General features: G+C 37.0%; 1 protein-coding gene across 6 annotated transcripts in view; it reads left to right on the forward strand.

The window, feature by feature from the left end:
- The window catches only part of LOC306865258 (protein AF-10-like), a 49314-nt gene that overhangs the window by 2655 nt on the left and 25768 nt on the right, over positions 1-20891 (forward strand). For all 6 annotated transcript variants that reach the window (XM_079409765.1, XM_079409769.1, XM_079409767.1 and 3 more), the window contains exons 3-8: positions 3125-3179; positions 5962-6071; positions 7039-7142; positions 7344-7437; positions 14757-14852; positions 14990-15302. In XM_079409765.1, coding sequence (XP_079265891.1) covers positions 3125-3179; positions 5962-6071; positions 7039-7142; positions 7344-7437; positions 14757-14852; positions 14990-15302 — 772 coding nt within the window. The remainder of the gene's footprint in view (positions 1-3124; positions 3180-5961; positions 6072-7038; positions 7143-7343; positions 7438-14756; positions 14853-14989; positions 15303-20891) is intronic.

Raw genomic sequence — 20891 nt, forward strand, 5'->3', positions numbered from 1 at the left:
AGTGAAATTCCCTGTGATCAGACAGTTTTATGTTGATCAAAATACAATGCATTTAAGGTCAGGATGTGCATGGACAAACTTCATCTTTTCTTTTGAAGTTTTGTCTATGAGCTATTGCTCTACTGTTAAAGGGATAGTTTGTTCAAAAAATAAAATGAAGTTATTTTTTACTTTCACTTGTGTTGTTGTAATGCTGTATTCCTTTCTTTCTTTTTCAAATTTAAAGAAATATCCTGCTTGCCCATATAATGGCAGGGAATAGCGCCAGTATATGGGATACGGTAATAATCACATGCGATACATGCCGTATATTCCAAGTGTTCTGGTGATCTAGAACAGAGTTTGGTGAAAAACAAACTAAAATTTAATGGATTCTTTGGCTGTTGGTTTTTGTGCATGGCTGAGACTCTACAACATTACAGTTCAGTTTCATTTTTTGTATCTCCCCAGAACACTTGGAATATGCGATAGTCTTAGGTAGTGTGGGACCATTCTGTAATACTTATGCATCTTTTTTTAAAAGCTTGGTGTTGGCTACAATTCTCTGCCATTATATGGGTGAGCACGAGTGGGACACTTCTTTAGATTTCTCTTTTTGATGACTTAATTTTAATTTTTGGTTGAACTATCCCTTTAATAATGCTTCAGGCACATGAAATGGTGAAGGCATACTATTTTCCATTTACATATGGACTTTTCAGTTCTGTTCAGTGCATTTGGACAATTATAAATAAGTAGACTCTTAATGTTTCATCAGTATCTGATTTGTATCTTTTTAAGATATTTAAGACCTCTAGAAGCAAATGAACTTGACCGTTCTGAACGGAGTCAGTCACTCTAATCTTCACTATGCACAATGGCACTATTGCACTCTGGGATAGTGTTGAATGTGTCACTTGTTTACTGCAAACAAATTATCAATGGTACTTCTTACATTGTCACCTTTTTAACATTTAACATTATTCATAAAGTGTATATGTCTGGTCAAGGGTTGTTGCGATCATGTATTTTCACAATATTTAATTTCATGGTCTTGTACTGATAACTTGGATTCATTTCAGTATTTTTATGTATTCATGTGTGTATTTGTATCATGTAATTGTGAATCAGGTTGTCCTTGCGTGACTGCAGTTTGTCTGTGTGATCTTTTAAAATGCTTTGTTTTTAGACTTTTGCACTTGAGATGTTTATAAAATCCATATAACCATTCAGTTCATGATGTCTGTGTGCTGAAGTGCTTAACCTTATATCACATACTGAACAAACACCTGGTTTGTATGAATGCCATGTATATAAAAACAATATGGCTTGGCAGGACTCTTAGGCCTGTATGTATAACAGATGTTATCAGACTTAATAGTGGGCTATTACACTGAACTTTTTTGACTTGTCTGAATGATAAGAGGTTTGAAATATCATAAGCTGAAAATATCAGAATTGAAAAGCTTCTTTATGGCTTAGGCACAAGTCTGTCCACTGTCTAGCTTCAGAGGTCATATGTCTTTTTTTCATCCATTATACCTTTAATCACTGTTTTGGCTATTTGTGGAGCAATTTGTATCATGTGGTAACAAAGTGATTACATGAAATGAAAATAATAACTGTTATGTAATATATATGCCAATACATATTGTGCTTTTTAAAAATACATTTTCACACTATAAATAGTAGAAAATATGAAAAATATCAGAAATAATAGTATACAGTAAATAAGACCATCCTTGTAGCACAATGAAAAAAGATGAAACACTCTTATGTTTGAATTTTATGCTACATGTTTATAATGTGTTGTAGGCAAAGTTAGTGTTTCTTAAAACATGCTGTAGCTTAAAATAAATGCCATTCTTGTATTTATAAATAGAAGATGGTGGTTGGGGTAAAGGAAACATGAATGATTAGGATAGGCAAAGTTGTGTTGGCAGTTACAGCAGTGTCCCTTGAGCGCTCAGCGTTTTGATGGCTGTGCATGTGACTTGTGTGAGCTGTCAGGTAGCCATGAAACCTAAGTGGCAGTTTATAGCAGAAGAATAGTGGGTCACAAAAAGCGGAAACTTGTCACACAACCCATTATGTGGCCATTTTTGTTGAAAGATCTGGATTCATGCCAAAACAAGACGTCCCATATAATGCCTTTTGAGGTTAGAGACATTTTTCAATGCCAACTGCTCTCATTCTGAAAAGAAACAGGACTTCCCTATTTTTATCCACAGGTTTGTCACGTGTAATATTTTTGTGACCTTTTTGCCACTTCTAACCAAGATTTGTGAAAACCATAGCTTACTGGAGCACTTTTAAAACTAAGCCTTTTCCCAAAGCATAATTATGAAACCAAATTTCTTCATTTGTCCTCATTCCTCCACTTACTAAAAATGAGCCCATTTTTTTTTTTCCATTTGTGCCCTGCTCTGCCACTTCATTGCCAAAGATTAAAGGGTGGAGGGGGAGAAAGCCGAGCTGGCAGACCCCTGAAGGAGGAGGACTGTCCACCACCTGTAACAAAGAGGAGGAGGACAGCAGACTGAGCAGAAGTTTAAAAACTTTGAACATAGTGGTATGTGGCAAGTAACGGCATGGTTCCAAGCACAATGTTATGCCCAAATATCTAACCCTGTTCAAGGATTTACAGATGAGTGAAATGTCATAGTGTTTATGCATGTGTAATAGGCCATGTGTCAGTGCCCATTTTTTAGGACACTTTCAACCACATCTATTTTTGTTTGTTCAAAAGGGGTAGTAGCTGTCTTTATTCGATCATTCATTTTATGTTCACAGGCTTTTATTTTCTTGTCCTGTCATTTGTTTCAGAAAACTGTTGTCTAAACCTGTTTTTCTCCGATAGCAAAACAGATCCTATTTTATCCTTGAATATAGAAGCAGCTCTTCAGGGATGTTTTCCAGCTCCGGTCAACTATCAAAGGCTGGCTCTTGTCTACTGTTTCATTGATCAGTTTTGCCAAGATCCTCTCTTCTCTAGTTTGAGGAAAAAATGATGTCTAACCCTTAAACTCTGCTTTAGTTTGACGTCCATGTCAGAAGTAGAGTTCCTGAAAGCCTTCAGAGCTTGTGTCTGGTCCGTAGATGGTTGGCTGGATTGTGGTTTCATGTATTTCTCTTCTTTTCACAGAGGTGCGAGCTGTGTCCCCACAAAGACGGAGCACTGAAACGAACAGATAATGGAGGTAAGATTGTCTGTTTTTATTTTGCACTTGCTGAGGAAAAACATCTCTTGCATTAGGCCCAGTCTAAATGTTGTTGACGAGAATAGACTGCAGTCACTCAGTTGCTAAATATAGGACAGTAGCGTAAATGATGTTAGACATGGCAGCCATTGGTAACACATATGGCGCTGTGCTCGGTTTTGTAATGATTTATATTTTGCTTGAATTCTTTCATGATTGAGTGTGTTTAATAGACCAATTATTTAATAAAATCTTTGAAGAAAAATCAGTTGTTGGGTTAAGTTACATGGAACATTTAGTATTACCTCCACGACATGAAAAATGTCATTGTTTTCAAATGGGGTAAGTCAGCCCAGTTTTATTGTGAGGTGATAAAATGATGGAAGCTCTTGAGAAGAACATATGCTCTGAGGATGACACCTTTCTATTTTTACGCCTCTAATGAAAGTCATAGTAAACAAAAAAAAATGAAGTGAATTGATTTTCTCTTGTATGCAGTATTTCATTGCTATCCTCTGGCAATTTTAATTATCGCAGAAATGTTGCTGTCAAAAGGGTTTATTACCATATCTCTTTTATAAGCTGTTAATTGGTAAAAAAATATATCTTCAAATATCTCACCTAAACATAATTTAATTTGGATTTCAGGAAAATATTGCAATGAATATATGCAGAGTTCAGACATATTTTTTTAACGTTTCTTTTTCTAAAATGCATCTAAACTCCAAGCCAAGAGTTTTAGGTAATTTTTGGCACATAATTTGCAGATTTTATCTGCTTATTTTTTTTTTAAAGCAGTTAAGCAAAGGCGGTTAGGAAGTATGCGTGTTTATCTCTCTCACCTTGTTTTTATGGGTGGGCGGTCTCAGCGGGGTCATTGTGGGGCTGAGTGGAGTCTCCTCTTCTTCGTGCTCCGGGTTCACGGCAAGGGCAGCTCAGAGACTGTAAACATGACATGGGACACAGCTGCGGGACCATGCCCCATCTTTAGGGATGGTGAGCTGTTTAACGGCCATGAGGGAAACATCATTGCCCCAGGCTTACGGTTTAGCTGTTTCAGACCATGTCTTTTTTTTTTTTGGCCTGAATTTGAAAAGGCTTTTGAAATTCTTCGTGATAAACATTCCATGGTTTGCCATTATTTATGAGTAGGAGTGAAGATTTCTGAAACGTACATTTTAGAAAGTATTTGTTTGAACCAGCAACAATCCCAGTAGTGAGATCTAGGTGCCCGTGATTTGCTTTTAAGATTTTAAAAGCAAAAATCTTTGCTTTTTGCTTTTATACATTTTGGCCAACTGAGGAGTGAAACTCAGCAGCAGTGACCTGACCAGCACATGGAGAGGTTTCCACAGGTGTTGCTTCTGTTAAATTATGCAAACCCAAGAATAATCCCAAATGAAAACGTTTGAGCAGGGAATATACCTGACCTAACAACATGTGTTGAAACACATGCAAGGAAAATAAACTGAAAAACGCATCCTCCTCCTTCACATGGAGCCTTCAGACCAGTTTTTGCCTCCCTGGTAGAACCTTTCAGGTTTTTTTTTTATTATTGCTTTAGTCCAAAAGTTTACAGTTATTCTGTCTAACCAGAATTTGAAGAACAAGATTATTTGAGTACTTTATGCTCCGCTAAAGACATATTTGGCAAATCATTCTCTTTTTACGTTTGCCACCCTTCTATCTGAGGGTTTTAGAAGTTCTTTGGGGTGTGCTTGGGTTTTATTGCCTGGTTTTATAGGCTTCTGCTGGATTCTTGGAGGGACTTCAAAACAACAAAACCCACCTCCCTGTCCCTTTAGGCTGGGGTCAAAGACAGTTCATGGGTTCACCTTTAAGTTTAGGTCTGTTATTGTGCCCTTACGCTGGATAAACAAAACTTGTTTGCTCGTTTCTTTTGGGTTCATTTCAAATTGATATCATTACCATCTGCTCTCCTCTAACAAACATATTGCAGAATATGGTTAATAAATCTAAATCCTCAGAGTTTGATGGTTTTGTGGTTAAAAGACAGCTGATGTGGCAGATATGGTTTAGTAGTAGCCTGAAATTATGATATAATATTTAAGCATTGTGCTTGTGCTGACACTCTATGGTTCAACACTTGGTCTAGATGCTAGGCAAGAGAGAATATGCCTCTGCCTTTTCCAGTCCTGGGTGTTTCGTCTTTGCGGTCACACTCAGCCCACATGCTTTAATAAGTGTTTTTCACACTGTGGAGGAAGCCAGGCGTGCCCCATAGGCACGACTATGAGCAAACAAATGACCATGGTCTCGAATAAATTTGAAAACAGAAAGATAGAAAATGTGTTGGTGGATATAAGAGCCTCCTATATGGCATTATCCGTCTTTTTAACATCTTAATTTTAATATAAAATCATATTATTAAAAATAAGTAAGAACAACAAAAATAATTAAATTAGTTTTATTAATTTAAATTGTTATTAGATTTTTTTTAAATTGGGAAAAAAAAAAAAAAAAAAAAATATATATATATATATATATATATATATATATATATATATATATATATATATATATATATATATATATATATATATATATATATATATATATATATATATATATATATATATATCAAATAGTTTTATCCATTTGACAATAATTTCAGCTTGGTGTTTTTTTTTTTGTGTTGTTTTTTTGGTACTGCTAAACCCAGTTCCATCTTTACAGCAGGTTTGCATAGAAATAAAAGAATAATTCAACCTTAGCCTCTTCATTTAACATCTACTGATTATTTGTCATGTGTCTTGTTTAGGTTGGGCCCATGTGGTTTGTGCTCTGTACATCCCAGAAGTGGAGTTCGCCAACGTATCCACCATGGAGCCCATTGTGCTTCAGTCTGTCCCTCATGAACGTTATAATAAGGTAAGTTCTCTAACCACTGAAATACACATGCTGATAGTCTGGATATCAATGGGAAAACAAAGGCTTAACATATGAGCCTCATAAATCAGCTCAGCAATTTAAATAGCATGCATGTAAGGAGTTTAGGTCTATACTGTGAATGTGATTTCTTAAGGGACCAAATGCTACATTTATCAATCTTAGATAAACATAGAATGTTGCCATTAATTCTGCACCAAAGCTGAATGAATGAAAACTGAGATCCATGTTTTGGGAATTTACATTCATGGTCTGAAATGAAAAGAACCGACCATATTTATTTGTAATTGGATATCCTTATTCATCAAATATCAGAGATTTTTTTTTAAGTTGTCATTTTAAAAGTCATGAGTGAATATTAATTTGTTTATTAAATACTTGCAGGTGTAGGTTTATAATACTACCAGTCAGAGTCCTGCACATCACTGTCCAAATGTTTAGATGTTAGCTTAAAACTTTTTCGTTCAACCGTGAGGGTAAAGAAAACAATGTTCAAACAAGTACTAATGGGTTATACCATCATGACACCATTTTTCATTTGAAAACCTAATTATGCTTTGTTTTTTTTATGGATGCCCTTCAATGCAGTAGATAAGTAAAATACAATCAGTTAGTGTTATATGATTTGGATTCAGTACTGTGTCTGATGACTCGCAGGACTAAGGAGCCAAATTTAATCTCATGCTTGAAATAGTGGGTTTAAAATCTGGGATAAAATAGATTCAGCTCTGTTGGTAATTGAGTCCTCACTGTGAGCCAATTTAAAATGGCATGGTTATCACTTGCCTAATAATCGAGGCGCTGGGAAGGGCGGCTTCTGAGAGACTTGTTAAATTGGTAGAGCCTTCACGCTAAACAAGCTGTGGGCCGTGCAGCAATGCATTATATACCATAATAACTGCTTTCTGTATGTGAAGAATCACTTTGGTGACTGTTTTTTTCTATCTAGACATGCTACATCTGTGAGGAACAGGGCCGTGAGAGCAAAGCTGCTAGTGGAGCCTGCATGACATGCAACAAACATGGCTGCCGACAAGCCTTTCATGTCACATGGTGAGTTGCAGAGGCTTAATATTCCAGCTATACGTCCTCATGAGCATGTTAATATCTTTAATTATGCCATCTGTTAAATGGAAAGGAATAGAAATGTTAAATACAGCAGACTTCCATTTAATTGATTTGAGACCCCTTTAATTGTATAAAAATAATTGTAATCTACAGTCCTTTTTGCTTTTTCTCTCTCTTTGAAAATAGCGCTCAGTTTGCTGGGTTATTGTGTGAAGAACAGGGCTCAGATGCTGATAATGTGAAATACTGTGGATACTGCAAGTACCATTACAGCAAACTGGTAAGAATCTGTTTTATCTAAACTTTACTGTACTATCTGTATCACCCTGGCACAAAGCACCGCTGTTGTGGATCCCACAGCATTTATGCTTATGGTTGATGATATTGGAGAAATTCTGTCATTTGAAAGTAAGGCATTAATGATGTCCAGGCTGAATATAAATAAAAGTTGCAGTACAGTAAATCTGTATGGTATCTTTAAGTGGTTTTCAAGTTGATGTGCAGATAGATGCACTAGTGTTCAAATAGACTGGGATCGATATGAATCTATTTTTTTTTTTTTTTTTTTTATAATTTAATGCTTTTATTCAGCAAGGGTGCATTAAATTAATCAAAAGTGACAGTAAAGGCATTTTGCATTTCAGATAAATGCAGTTTTTTCTATTCTGTACTTTCTATTCCTCAAAGAATCCTGAAATAAAAAAATGACAGATTCCATAAAAATATTAATCAGCACAACTTTTTTCAACTGTAATTAACAATAGTAAATGTTTCTTGAGAAACAAATCAGCATCATGATGCTCTGAATACTGAGTACTGGCTTCTAAAGATTCAGTTTTGCATCACAAGAATAAATTATAGTTTAAAATAAATTAAAATAGAAAGCAATTATATGAAGTTTTAATAACATTTCGCTGTTACTGTTTTTACTGTGTTTGGATTAAATAAATTCAACCTTGTTCTTTCAAAAACTTTTAAGAAAATCGTACGGATCCCAGACTCCTCAGAACAGGAGTGTATGCATTGTTTTTCCCATAAGTTACGTTTAAATAATGAGTTGGTATTTTATGGTCATGGTTTGTGTATCTTGCCATTAGTGCTTCATATATTGAGGTATACTTCATGTCTCTAGTGCATTTCCGAAGTGCTCAAGCTACTGATTTTTACATTGGCCAGTACATGAATCATGTCAAGCACATCATTGTAACGGTGTCATCATCGTTCAAGCTGTTGTTGCACATCCAGAGTCGCACGTGAACGCAGCAAAAGACACTCCCTCATCTGGAATATCTCTCATTTCTCGAATATCTCACACTCCTGGTCCAATTACAGCTGCTGAAAGCTGAGCTGTGGCATAAGCCCCCCTGTCCACCCCCAGCGGTTCCTGCCGCCCCCACCTCGATCTGCCTCAAACCCTTTAACCCCTTAATCTCGTTGACAATCAGCAGCAACTCACTGGACCTTTGTCTGTGGCTCTCCTTTCCTCTCCTTCCCATCATCCCCCCTTTCCTGCGTTTCCCCCTTCACTCTGTCTTAATACCCCTCTCAGAAAAAGAGGGGTAAGGTTTCAGAGAGATACACATACTGCCTAGTGGCAGCTCTCGGTGACAGCATAACGGCCTGTGGTTTTGTCCAGCTTCACTCGGTCCTCCGTGTACTCGTGGGCTTGGGCGTTTGTGTGTGTGTGTGTGCGTTGCAAGGGGTTTTACTCACTCCAGCCCTAGAGCTACACTGAGCTTTAGAGCCACAGCCCCCTGCTGCTTCTCAGATTTGTACTGTGTATGTGTGTGTGTCTATCCTCCCACTCAACAAAGGCTTCTCAGATACTGCAAGTCCTCTACAGGTCTTCTGAGTAAGGGGCTGGAGGCAGGGCCAGCGCTTTGTGATGTTCTCATAGGGGATTGTAATGAGTTGAGGATGGAGGGATAGTGATGTTTATTTATGTATACACCATTTTATTTCATTCAGGCATTTATGACTACTCAGGTTACTGGTGATAGATGCTGGAGTCAGAGTATTTCATGGTTTTTTTTCTTGTTTTAGTGTTGTGATTTTATGTATTCATTCATATTTTACATTTTTTTTTTCATGGTTTTATTTGGGATTTTTAGCATAATTTTTGGCTTATATATGAATAACTGCCCTCCAAAAGTTTGGAAGCGGCATAGAAAAGTGGGGGTTGGACAATATTGGCATGAATCCTTTTTAATTTGTGATAATTTTGCACTGATAAGGGACAACACAAACTACGAAAACGTTTTATTACATAAACAGTTTATACATAGAAATTTTCAATTCATCAAAATGTCCACCATTAGCAGCTATTACAGCTCTGCGTAATCTGGGCATCTGAGCTGTCAGTTTATTCAAACATTGACTTGATACTGTATATTACTACAAGCCTCCTGAAGGATTGCCCAAAGATGATTCGCACTGGTTGGACACTTCTTACGGACATCACGGTCCAGTTCCTCCCATAGTAGCTCAATTGGGTTGAGGTCGGGTGATTGGGAAGACCATTCCATGACAGACATGATGCCAGCTGACTGTTTACTCTCCGAATAGGATTTGCACAGCTTGGAAGTGTGCTTGGGGTCATTGTCTTGTTGGAAGGTGAAGCCAAAACCACACTTTGCCAAGGGTGTTTCCAAACTTTTGGAGGACAGTGTATATTTATATAATCATGATTTAAAAATGTATAAATGTACACTACCTTTCAAAAGTTCAGAATGGGTGCATTTAAATCGATCAAAAGTGACAGTAAAGACATTTTATGTTACAAAAGATTTCTGTTTCAAATAAATGCTGTTTTACATAGTATTCATCAAAGAATGCTGAAACAATATCACCGTTTGGACTAAAATATGAATCGGCACAAAAATGTTTCTTGAGCACCAAATCAGCATATTAAGATGATTTCTGAAGGATTACCTGGGACTAAAGAAAATTCAGCTTTGCCATTACAGGAGTAAATTACATTAGAAAATATTTTAAATGGAAAAAGTAATATTAAATTGTAACAATACTTCACAATTTGAATGTTTTACTGTATTTTTGATCATATAAAGAGGCTTCTTAAAAAACATTTTTAAAAGCTTAATGGCTACAAGCTTTTAGTGGTAGTGTTCATTTATATAAATTAAGATATATAAATGTATATTTAAATAAATATGTTTTGCCATCTTCCATGTTGTTTTGCCAGAATAAAGTGACAGCACATTGCTCGTTTTGTTTGTTGTTATCCATTGTGATGACTGCACTATTGTACATGACAGTATGATGTTTCTGGAGGATGTACCCTGTCTCCCTGTCACCGTGTTAATGGACTGACAGCATCAGCACAGTCTCTTGGATTAATAGTTCAATAGCTGGCTACTAACCCTTGACTTTTCCATGTAGGCCTTTGTTTCAGTGGGCTGCTGGTAAACAAAGAGCATTCTGTGACCTGAGGTTTTTATGTGGCATTTGTTGACAATAGCAGCATTAGATAGCGTTTACTTTCAAAAGAAATGAGGCATATTTTACTAAGATTTTTCTTAAATAAATGGAGAAAAATATTAGGAAGAATTGAAATTGTGTTGTGAGAATATATGTGAAGTTGGTCAGTTTAAATGTTAGTTTGAATGCGCATTTATATATATATATCAGCTGTTTCTCTTGGTAAGAAAATATTGTTGATTTGTATTTATTTTTAATAGAGAAATTAAATATAATTGAAAGTTTACTTGAAAGTTGAAACCAAGTATACTTTGGCTTTCTCAAACTAATATTCCTGTAAGTAAAATAGCCCTTGGATGCTGCCATACTTTTAATATAAGCAACCCTGCTGACAAATATTCTCATGCAAGTTGCTTTTTGACGGAGTAGCTTCTCAAAATACAAAAATATCCTAATTGGTTGTCATGACAGTGTCTTTTTCATTCTCTCCTTCCGTTATTGTCTTCTATTTGTTTCCTTTGTCTCAGTAAGGGCTATTTTCATTGTTGCTAAAAGAAAGAAAGAAAGAAGTAGAAAAAGGACAAAAAGATAATTGGACAGACTTTAAATGGTAACTCGAAGTTCCTCTTTCACCTTTTAGAGAAGGAGCAAAGGCCGTGGTAGTAGGGCTCAAAGCTTAAGTGATTCTTCCACTCACTCTTTGGATAAGCACCATGACAAGGAAAAGAAGGTAAGGCAGCCTCCAGATTTACCTCACTTCCTGCCATGTGTGATTGATGCCCCCCTCCTCACGACTTCAGACTATGAGGTAAACGCACAAAGCCAAAACTCTTGTTTGTCCGAAATATCCACCGCTGTGATTAGTTTTGTTTAAATCACACGAGCCACCGTCACCCTGGGCCGCCCCTCACACGCACACTTTTCATATCCCACAAAGCTTTTAAAGCCACGGGAGGGAGAAGAGTGCCTTTTATCACTCAAAGTGATTATTATTTTGGTGCTGCCACAAATTATCAACATAAAGAGTGCTGTATTTATAGAGAAGCATCCGTCATGGCCATTAGTTCCACAGAGTACGTTTAATCAGTATTGATAGGTAGTGTAGTCATTTGTTCCACTAATTTTCTATACGCAGCCATACCGAATGAAACATAGAGCATTATTAGCCCTGTTCGCCTTCCCATCTAATTCAATTAAGCGTACGCCCTGTAACGTGGCCTCATATCAATAAATGTGTACGTACCAGCAGAAGACGATCTGTACTGCGTGGAAAACATGTTTGATTATGCCTCTGCCTCAATTTTTCTCTTCTTACTGTAATAACGGTGGTATCTGAAATACTAATCCTGCAGACCTCATAGTGTGAAATGTGCAGGGGAGCTCATCACATCTATCCATCGTCATTGATAATTTTCTGCCTGTCCCTAGCAGATCCCACAGATTTCAAACACTCAGCCTCTGTGCAGCCATCTTAATCGGCAATAGCTTGCCTGATTTGTTCTATACGAACCGGGTCATTAAAATGGCTCTCAATGTTGATTAAACCTTTCTTTAAATGTTTTGTCACAACTTTCTTTTTTTGATGATTGTTGGAAGAATTTACGTTTATTTATTTTCATATATTTACTGTTTATTTAATATACTCATCATTTAAAATGGGACAAAATGTCTTTTTTGAATCCCCTTGAACTGTTAAGAAATGTAAATTCTTCTGAAACTTGAATTTAGTTTTTTGCTATTCTGCAAGCTTACCAGCTTATAAATTAAGTCACAAATTAATTGTAAAGTGTGGAATCACGCATGCATGTGTGATTCCACACTTTACAATTTATATATATAAATAATATTTTTTTTTCTATTGTATTTTGTGTAACATAACAAATAGGCTAAAACAATTTCAGTCATTACAAATCAAATTTTAAAGTTATGTAAAGTATTAGACTGCATTTAAGGAATTGTATTCCATTGGTGTATTTAAATGTAAATCTGAAAGCTCACAATAGTCAGATGAGCACTTACAGCGGGGAGTGGAGGTCAGACATCGAGGCTGTTGGTTATTTGACACAAATTCACTAATTATTTGAATTGGTTTGAATGTGTTTGCATTGGAAATGCATACCAAAATGGAGTGGATGGTGCTCCGTTAAGCTGCTCAAAGACCGACTCTGCAGCCTGTGTAATCTAGGTCAGCGAAAGATTAAATATGAGATGCCATTTAAAGCCATTTCTCCCAGAATTATTCTGATATTTAACAACTTCGCCTTATTTTGCATTGAGAGGGGTTGACGTGAACAATGATTCGGGTTGGAGCCGTATTCTTGAAGATCGTGTTGTGGAGTGCTCTGTGCTCCGCCATGGCTATTGTTACGATGCCTGATTTGCATTAGCAAAGGGGGCCCATCCCCCCTACTCCACATTCCCAGGTCAAAGGTCGGGGGGCTCAGATGTATACCTAGCTAATTCCAAACCCCAGGGCCAAACAACAATAGAGGCTAAAAGCTTCTCAATTTGCAGCTAGTTCAGATGTGCTCTGAGAGGCTGTCGAGAGTGGCATTTGGGAATAAAATGATGTTTTCAATCTCTCTTCCTCCTCCTGCTTCACATATCTTAAATTCTGATCTGTTTGGGTTTTTAGCTTTGTTTTCTGCATGATTAGTTCTACTTTTTTATTTAAACTTTATTTTATTTTAAGGTTTATTATATTTATTCATTTCCATAGTTGAATTTTAATACTTAGCCCGAAGCCTTAGGAGTGATTTCTTTGTTCATCCTGAAAGAGATTTGCTACAATTCACTAATCTGCTGAAGGAAGGCATTGATGAATTATGATAAATGTCTTGGTTTTTTTTGTTCTCTCTCTTTTGCACTCACCTCTGCCTGAACTATTAATTTTTGTATAATTAAGATAGCTGTCGTCTTATGTCAAACTTTTGCAAGACGTTTATGTCAGAATTTTAGTTAGACCAGTAAACAGCACTTCATACCTGCATTTTGTCATTACGTAAGGGCCTGCATATCTAGACTCTGATAAGATGAATGTTATGTTGTGTATTTTTCTTTTTTCCATTCATAAACAGCCAAGTAGTGACATGAGCACCTTTCCGGAGGAGCAAATGTGGCCTTACAAAGCTTTATAATTTCAGTAAATGCTGTTATAATTTTAATTATTTTGTCACCATTAATGCACTTGTCATTTTGCTGCTTATAACTGTTTTGTGCTTTTTAAAATAACATTTTGTGATTTGGAGGATAAGCAAATGATTTTTAAGCGTAACAAAAACAGTGACATTTGGATCTGTAAGTTGCAGATGAAAACCAATAGCATTGAGTATTCAATACAAATACAATCTTTTCCACCCACTTAAAAAAAAAATTCCCAGAGTGCTTATTCAAAACCTTCATTTCAAGTGTGTATGATTTTTCCATTCTAAGAAAATGGCATTTAAAATAGTATATGCAGGAAAATTGTAAATGGTGTAGAGGAAGCGGAAGCTCATTTTAATTTTCATTGGAAAACTTGAGCCTGAGGGCCTCTGGAACTGTCACCGCCACTTGCACTGAGAAGTAGTGTAAACCGTTATCATGTTCAGAATAATTGTCAATTTTAACTGAGACAATGGCTGGAAGATGGCTAAAAAAGATAGACGTTTGTATATCGCTTCAGTGGGGAATGTGTAAATATTCTTTACAAATGGTTCAGGATCACTGCATATTTTTACAGAAGCACTCTTAAGAACAGAAACGGAGAGGTTGGAGGTGTTCGATTGGAGCGCGAGGTGTAAATTTGTTCACGCTCCCGCTTCTCGGGCGCAAATAGAGCTGTGTGGAGTGCGGCACTAGACCGGGGTGTAAATTAAGCTGTAGTAGACTCTGGTTGGGCCTGCAATGTGAAACCTTACCCATCCACAGGAAAACCCTTTCTTTTTCTTTATGCGAAGATCTTCATGGACAGCACAAGTGACTCTCCTTGCTGGGTTTGAATGCATGCAAATGATTGACTTGTTCAAAATGAGACTTTTATTGTTTCACCTCTCTGAGTTTCCTATCTTTCTGCCTCTTTGTTTCAGAAATGGCAGTGCAGGCTGAAGTCCTTCCCAAGCTTTAGTTAAAGCACTTGCGGAACCATCTTCATTAATGATTTTGTTTGTGTTTTCATCACAGAAACATAAAGAAAGAGATCGTCACAAACCAAAGCACAAAAAATCTTTGGAACTCTCACCTTCCTTGGTGCCAGCACTGATGGTGGCCTCTGAGAAGGTGAGTTAGACTGATAAATGCATGAGAATTTGTTTTTATAATTTATTTTAATTTCATTTCATTTTGTCATTACATTATCTTACAAAAAGCACTCCAAGCATTTTTGTCCATGTGTGCATTTTCTTTTTTGGCCACAGAGCTACAACAGCAACAGTGGTGGAAGTGTCTCCTCAATCTCCTCCACTCAGAAGCGATTGGACGACAACGGAGGGCGGTTCACTAATGCCAACTTCCAGGAAGTTCCGTCTCACTCCAGTTCCAGCTCCAAGGATGGCAGCCTCTCTGATGGCAAGAGCTCAGATGGCAAAAGCAAGAAGTCCAGCAGTCACAGCACCAGCTCGAGCTCTGGCTCCAGGGGCCGCAAATCCGCACCGGGCAAACCCCATGGTCCTGTGGTCACCACAGCGACGTCATCCACAGCTCCCTCCTCAACCAGTCCTTTTCAACAAGGTGAGACTTCCAAACATGCCAACCTCACTTTCACTTCAGAAATGAGTTAGCATGTTTCCAAATTGAGCTGCCAGATTCAAGTCTCATGTCAACTTCCTGTGTGTGGCATCTGAGTGAGTCTGTTGTGACAGGGCTGGATGGAAGCCAGAAGCCAAAAGCTTGGCGTGTGTGTGTGTGTGATAAGGCTGTTGCCTGACTGGCTGCCGCTGCAATGTGGAGCAGCGAGTCTTTCCGAGACGTTTGTGCTGTGGGTGGCGTCTCCTATGTGTGTGAGTGTGTTTGTGTGTTATGAGGGAGGTTTGGGAGTCAGAGGAGAAGCATTTTCCCTTCCTTTCTACTATCAAGCTGTGATGGAGGGATTGAAGCAGAGGTCACGTCTGGAAAATTCAGACTAATCATTAATGTGTCAAAGTACGGCAGGGGCCTCCTCGCTGGAGTTACAGACAAACTTCAATGAACTCTGGAAGAAGAATCAACACAGTGTTTTCTCAGCAGAGTGCAATGAGATCAAAAGATGGTGGTGATTAACTATGGAGTCTAATATTCTGCCTGGGAGTATGTCATATTGTCTGGGCTCTTGTGACAACACCCGACACAGACCCAGGGTCTGTGAGCCACTCGACTGTTCTGTTCTGCTGCCCTGATGTAATATTCCAAGTATATAACCGATTGTAATATCAGCGATCTTTTATTAAATTGAGCCCTTTGTGTTTGAGCTGTAGTAATATGGAAAGCTTTTTATAATGCAGAAAATGTGAATCTTGTTGTTGTTATAAGAAAGGCAGATAAAATGTTAATATTCTTTCAGACAGTGTTTAAATCAATTTTGACATGTTGAGTAGGCTAAATTAATCATTTTATTCTTGGACTTATTAAAAGCTTACACTTTTCTTTTTCTCTGTGTGTAAACAAACAGATTTAACTGCTTATCAAACAGAAAAAAAAAACTAGATAGATGGATAAAATATAAACCTGGTAGATTTCAAAATTTACCTGGAGTGCTTTCTCAACCTTTCTACTCCTCTCATCATAAAAACGGAGCCCCACAAGAAGAAATAGCCGTTCACATCTTTTGCGCGCTCAGGTTCATTATTTCAAATGTAGACGCGCGGCAAGCACACGCACTGCACACTTCTGCGCCGCATTACGTCTCTGACACATGGTTTTGTTTCGTCCTCTATGCCATAGGTGCAGATTTATGTTTCTGCCGGTCGGTGCCCACTGTTCACACTGCATAACGCGCACTTGTAATATCTGAGAGAGAGGGAGAGCATCCAGTGTTGTTCACATAAAACTGGACGCACCGGCGGGGCTCTCTCTCACACCTGCGATCTGAGCAGAGAGGCTACTCACGGACTGAATATGCGCTCTGCAGTAATAACGTGATCGGTACCTATGGTCCACGCTGATAGCTGTTCTGGGGCAGCTAGTTTTCATCTCCATAAACGTATATATAGCAGTATTGTGAATATGTGAATCTTGTTGTTGTTATAAGAAAGGCAGATAAAATCTAATATTCTTTCAGACAGGGTTTAGGTTGATCTCTGGGTCACTTGCTTAAATTCAGCTCCTTTTCACACATTTTTTGCTTGTCTTCTGAGAGGAATGGCTGGAAATTTATATCAGTGTTTAATCTAGGATCCAGCAGTAAGATATTGCAGAACTTCCTGGATGTGTTTTGGAAAGAATATAGAATGCTGCTAGTTATCTGTTGGTAATGGCAGCTGTTTGTGTGACATTGCTTTATCTTTGAGACGTGTTAACTGGCATGCAAGCTCTGTGCGTGTTTTAATGTTAGCAGGAGGCTCAAGGGATAGACCGTGTAGTAAAATTGGGAAGTAAAGCCTCGGCAGCTTCCTGCCACAGCTGTGAAAACATGCATGTCGGAGTTGTTTCTCTGGCTTTGGTTAAAGGACGAGTCCTTGCCTGAGGGGAGGGCCCGAATGAACACCTAGATCTGGGTCACCCTTCTTGCCTGCCTACATACCTGATTGTTTGGCTTCCTGCAAGTTTGACTGGCCCACCTAGGAGTGGAAGATGATGGCATTGCTTGATTTCAGGTTCTGTAGATTATTTTCTGTAGATTATTACTTTTGTAGAGATTTTAGCCAGCCTTTTTTTTTTTTTTTTTTTGTAGAATCATTTTAAATTGTATTCACTGTCAATGATAAATAAGAGGGTCCTTGATAAGGAAAGCTTTTTCAAATCTAATTTAAAACATGCTGAGTTCTTTAAAAATGTTTGTATGCATGTTTCTGAAAATTTCTGTTGCATTTTTAGCAGAAGTATATGTTTCATTTCATGCGGTGTGACCTAGTAAAATTTTTCCTTGCACCTTACATGTAATAGTACATATCTTCAATGTTATTTTCAAGTCAAGTCATTGTATTTTTGAATGAATTAACAGATCAGGAAAAATGACCTTAAGTCAGTACTTGGTAATTTTGGACAACTGATATAGTTATTCACATGATAACTGAAATTGGTACAGTACAGAGCCATTCAAAGGTTCGTGGTCAGTCAGATTTTTTTTGGAAATTAATTAGTGCTGTCAAACGATTAATCTCATCCAATATAAATTTTTGTTTACATAATATATGTGTGTGTGTATAAATACACACACATACAGCATATATCTTGAAAATATTTACATGTATATATTTATATTCATATAATTTATATCATATATAAATATATTTAATATATAAACATAACATATGTGACCCTGGACCACAAAACCAGTCTTAAGTGTCAATTTTTCGAAATTGAGATTTATACATCATCTGAAAGATGACTAAATAAGCTTTCCGTTGATGTATGGTTTGTTGGGATCGGACAATATTTGGCCGAGATACAACTATTTGAAAATCTGCAAACTGAGGGTGCAAAAAAATCTAAATATTAAGAAAATTGCCTTTAAAGTTGTCCAAATGAAGTTCTTAGCAATGCATTTTACTCATCAAAAATGGAGTTTTTATATTTTTGCGGTAAGAAATATACAAAATATCTTCATGGAACATGATCTTTACTTAATATCGTAATGATTTTTGGCATAAAAGAAAAATTTTGACCAATATAATGTATTTTTGGCTATTGCTACAAATAAACCCCAGCGACTTGAGACTGGTTTTGTGCTCCAGGGTCACATATTTTTCTTAAATGTATACATGCATGTGTATGTGTTTATTAGGGGTGGGAATCGCCAGGTACCTCACGATAAGATATAATCACGATTAGGGCTGGGTATCGTTCAAAAATGTTCGATATCGATACCGATACCTTGAGTTCGATACCGGTTCCTGAACGATACTTTTTTCGATACCAATTTTATGAAAACAGTTTTAACAAGATTACATTCTCTCAAAAAACTTTGGTTTTATTTTTTTCAGCTTGTTGACATGTATACAGACTCAAAGACTCATCTCCTGAGCCACTGCACTAAGGAACAAAATATAGCCAACACAATAAATCAGTACAAATAATTTTAATAAAGCTCAAATAGTTTTCAGTTTACACTAGTGCGTGCTCGTTTTAAAACGCATAGCTCAGACAGAATCATCATTTCTATTCATTTATTCTAGGTTGTTAAAGACTTCAAGAAATTTAAAATCTTTATCCACTTTCATAAGTGGATGTTTTATTTTCTTTCACAATATGTTTTATTGTTATTAAATTCTATTTTGTAGTATGTCTAATTATTTGAATGCATAAAAACTACTTAGTTTATTCAAATTTATTCTTAAAACAGCCTTATGAAATGTTTTCTTTTTCCTCAGAAATTCTGTGTTCTGTATCTGGTTTTCAAATGAAGGCATAAAACATTCATTTCATTTTTCTTTTAAATTATTGAAAATAAAACGATTTATTTTGGCAAACAAAATTTTACTATTAAAATTAAAACATGGAAGAAATGTTGTGTGATCATTAATTAAAAAAATAAGAGTTTTAATAATTTTAATAGTAGCCTAGTAGTAGCAGTATGCACACTCTGCTGGACAATATTAATTTATTTCTGCCGCAGTGTCTTCCAAGTTGATCCGAACTTTTATTTTGACGGGTTTCCGGGAATACCTTTACAGTTCTGTGTGTAGATGATATGACACAAGTTTTACTAAAATCAAACGGTAAAATGCTCATGAAATGACTCTCAGAGCAGTTCTAGAGCTGTTGTTCATGTGTTTATGTCCTCATTTAGTGAGACGGCAGACGCTGAAATGTCACGCGAGCTTCAGTCTGTGTCAAGTAAGCGAAATTGCGCGATATAGAGAGCAGACTGCTCCGTACGCTTTCGAATTGCTCTCGCGGATGACAAACACTGATCAATCAACACCGCGTCACTTCTAGTCAAACACATCTAGTGCTGCAGGCTTATTGGCTCACTGACGTTAATTAGATTAACTCGGTGGTATCGAGGCAATTCGGTCGGTGCCTAAAAAGTATCGAACTCGTTACCCAGCCCTAATCACGATACAGCGATTCTGTGATAATCTATGTATTTCTAGAAAATCCTATAATGATACATCACGATATCTGTCTAAACAAAATGCCTGTGAATAGGTTAAGTGCAAGTTTTCTTTCTTTATTCAACTCCAAACTGTTAGAAAACGGCAAAAAAAAGTTCTGTAAATCAATTTTGACATGTTGAGTAGGCTAAATTAATCATTTTATTCTTGGACTTATTAAAAGCTTACACTTTTCTTTTTCTCTGTGTGTAAACAAACAGATTTAACTGCTTATCAAACAGAAAAAAACTAGATAGATGGATAGAATATAAACCTGGTAGATTTCAAAATTTACCTGGAGTGCTTTCTCAACCTTTCTACTCCTCTCATCATAAAAACGGAGCCCCACAAGAAGAAATAGCCGTTCACATCTTTTGCGCGCTCAGGTTCATTATTTCAAATGTAGACGCGCGGCAAGCACACGCACTGCACACTTCTGCGCCGCATTACGTCTCTGACACATGGTTTTGTTTCGTCCTCTATGCCATAGGTGCAGATTTATGTTTCTGCCGGTCGGTGCCCACTGTTCACACTGCATAACGCGCACTTGTAATATCTGAGAGAGAGGGAGAGCATCCAGTGTTGTTCACATAAAACTGGACGCACCGGCGGGGCTCTCTCTCACACCTGCGATCTGAGCAGAGAGGCTACTCACGGACTGAATATGCGCTCTGCAGTAATAACGTGATCGGTACCTATGGTCCACGCTGATAGCTGTTCTGGGGCAGCTAGTTTTCATCACCATAAACATATTATATATATATATATATATATATATATATATATATATATATATATATATATATATATATATATATATATATATATATTATATATTATATATATATATTATATATTATATATAGCAGTAAAGCTAATACAGTGGCTGGAAATCTGTTTATCTTTCGGTTCCTCGTGCTTCCCCATCTTCATAGAGAACGCGGATCATGGTTGCTCTTGGATAGAAGCTGGAAATGGCGCAGCCGCGATTTCCGCGCATTTTTAGATGTTGTGAACAGGGAAATCTATTTAGAGAACCTTATTATGTTAATTAAAATATCGATATTTGGCGCTAGATATCGATTAT

This window comes from Barbus barbus, assembly GCF_936440315.1.
Source record: "Barbus barbus genome assembly, chromosome: 46".
Lineage (NCBI taxonomy): Eukaryota > Metazoa > Chordata > Actinopteri > Cypriniformes > Cyprinidae > Barbus > Barbus barbus.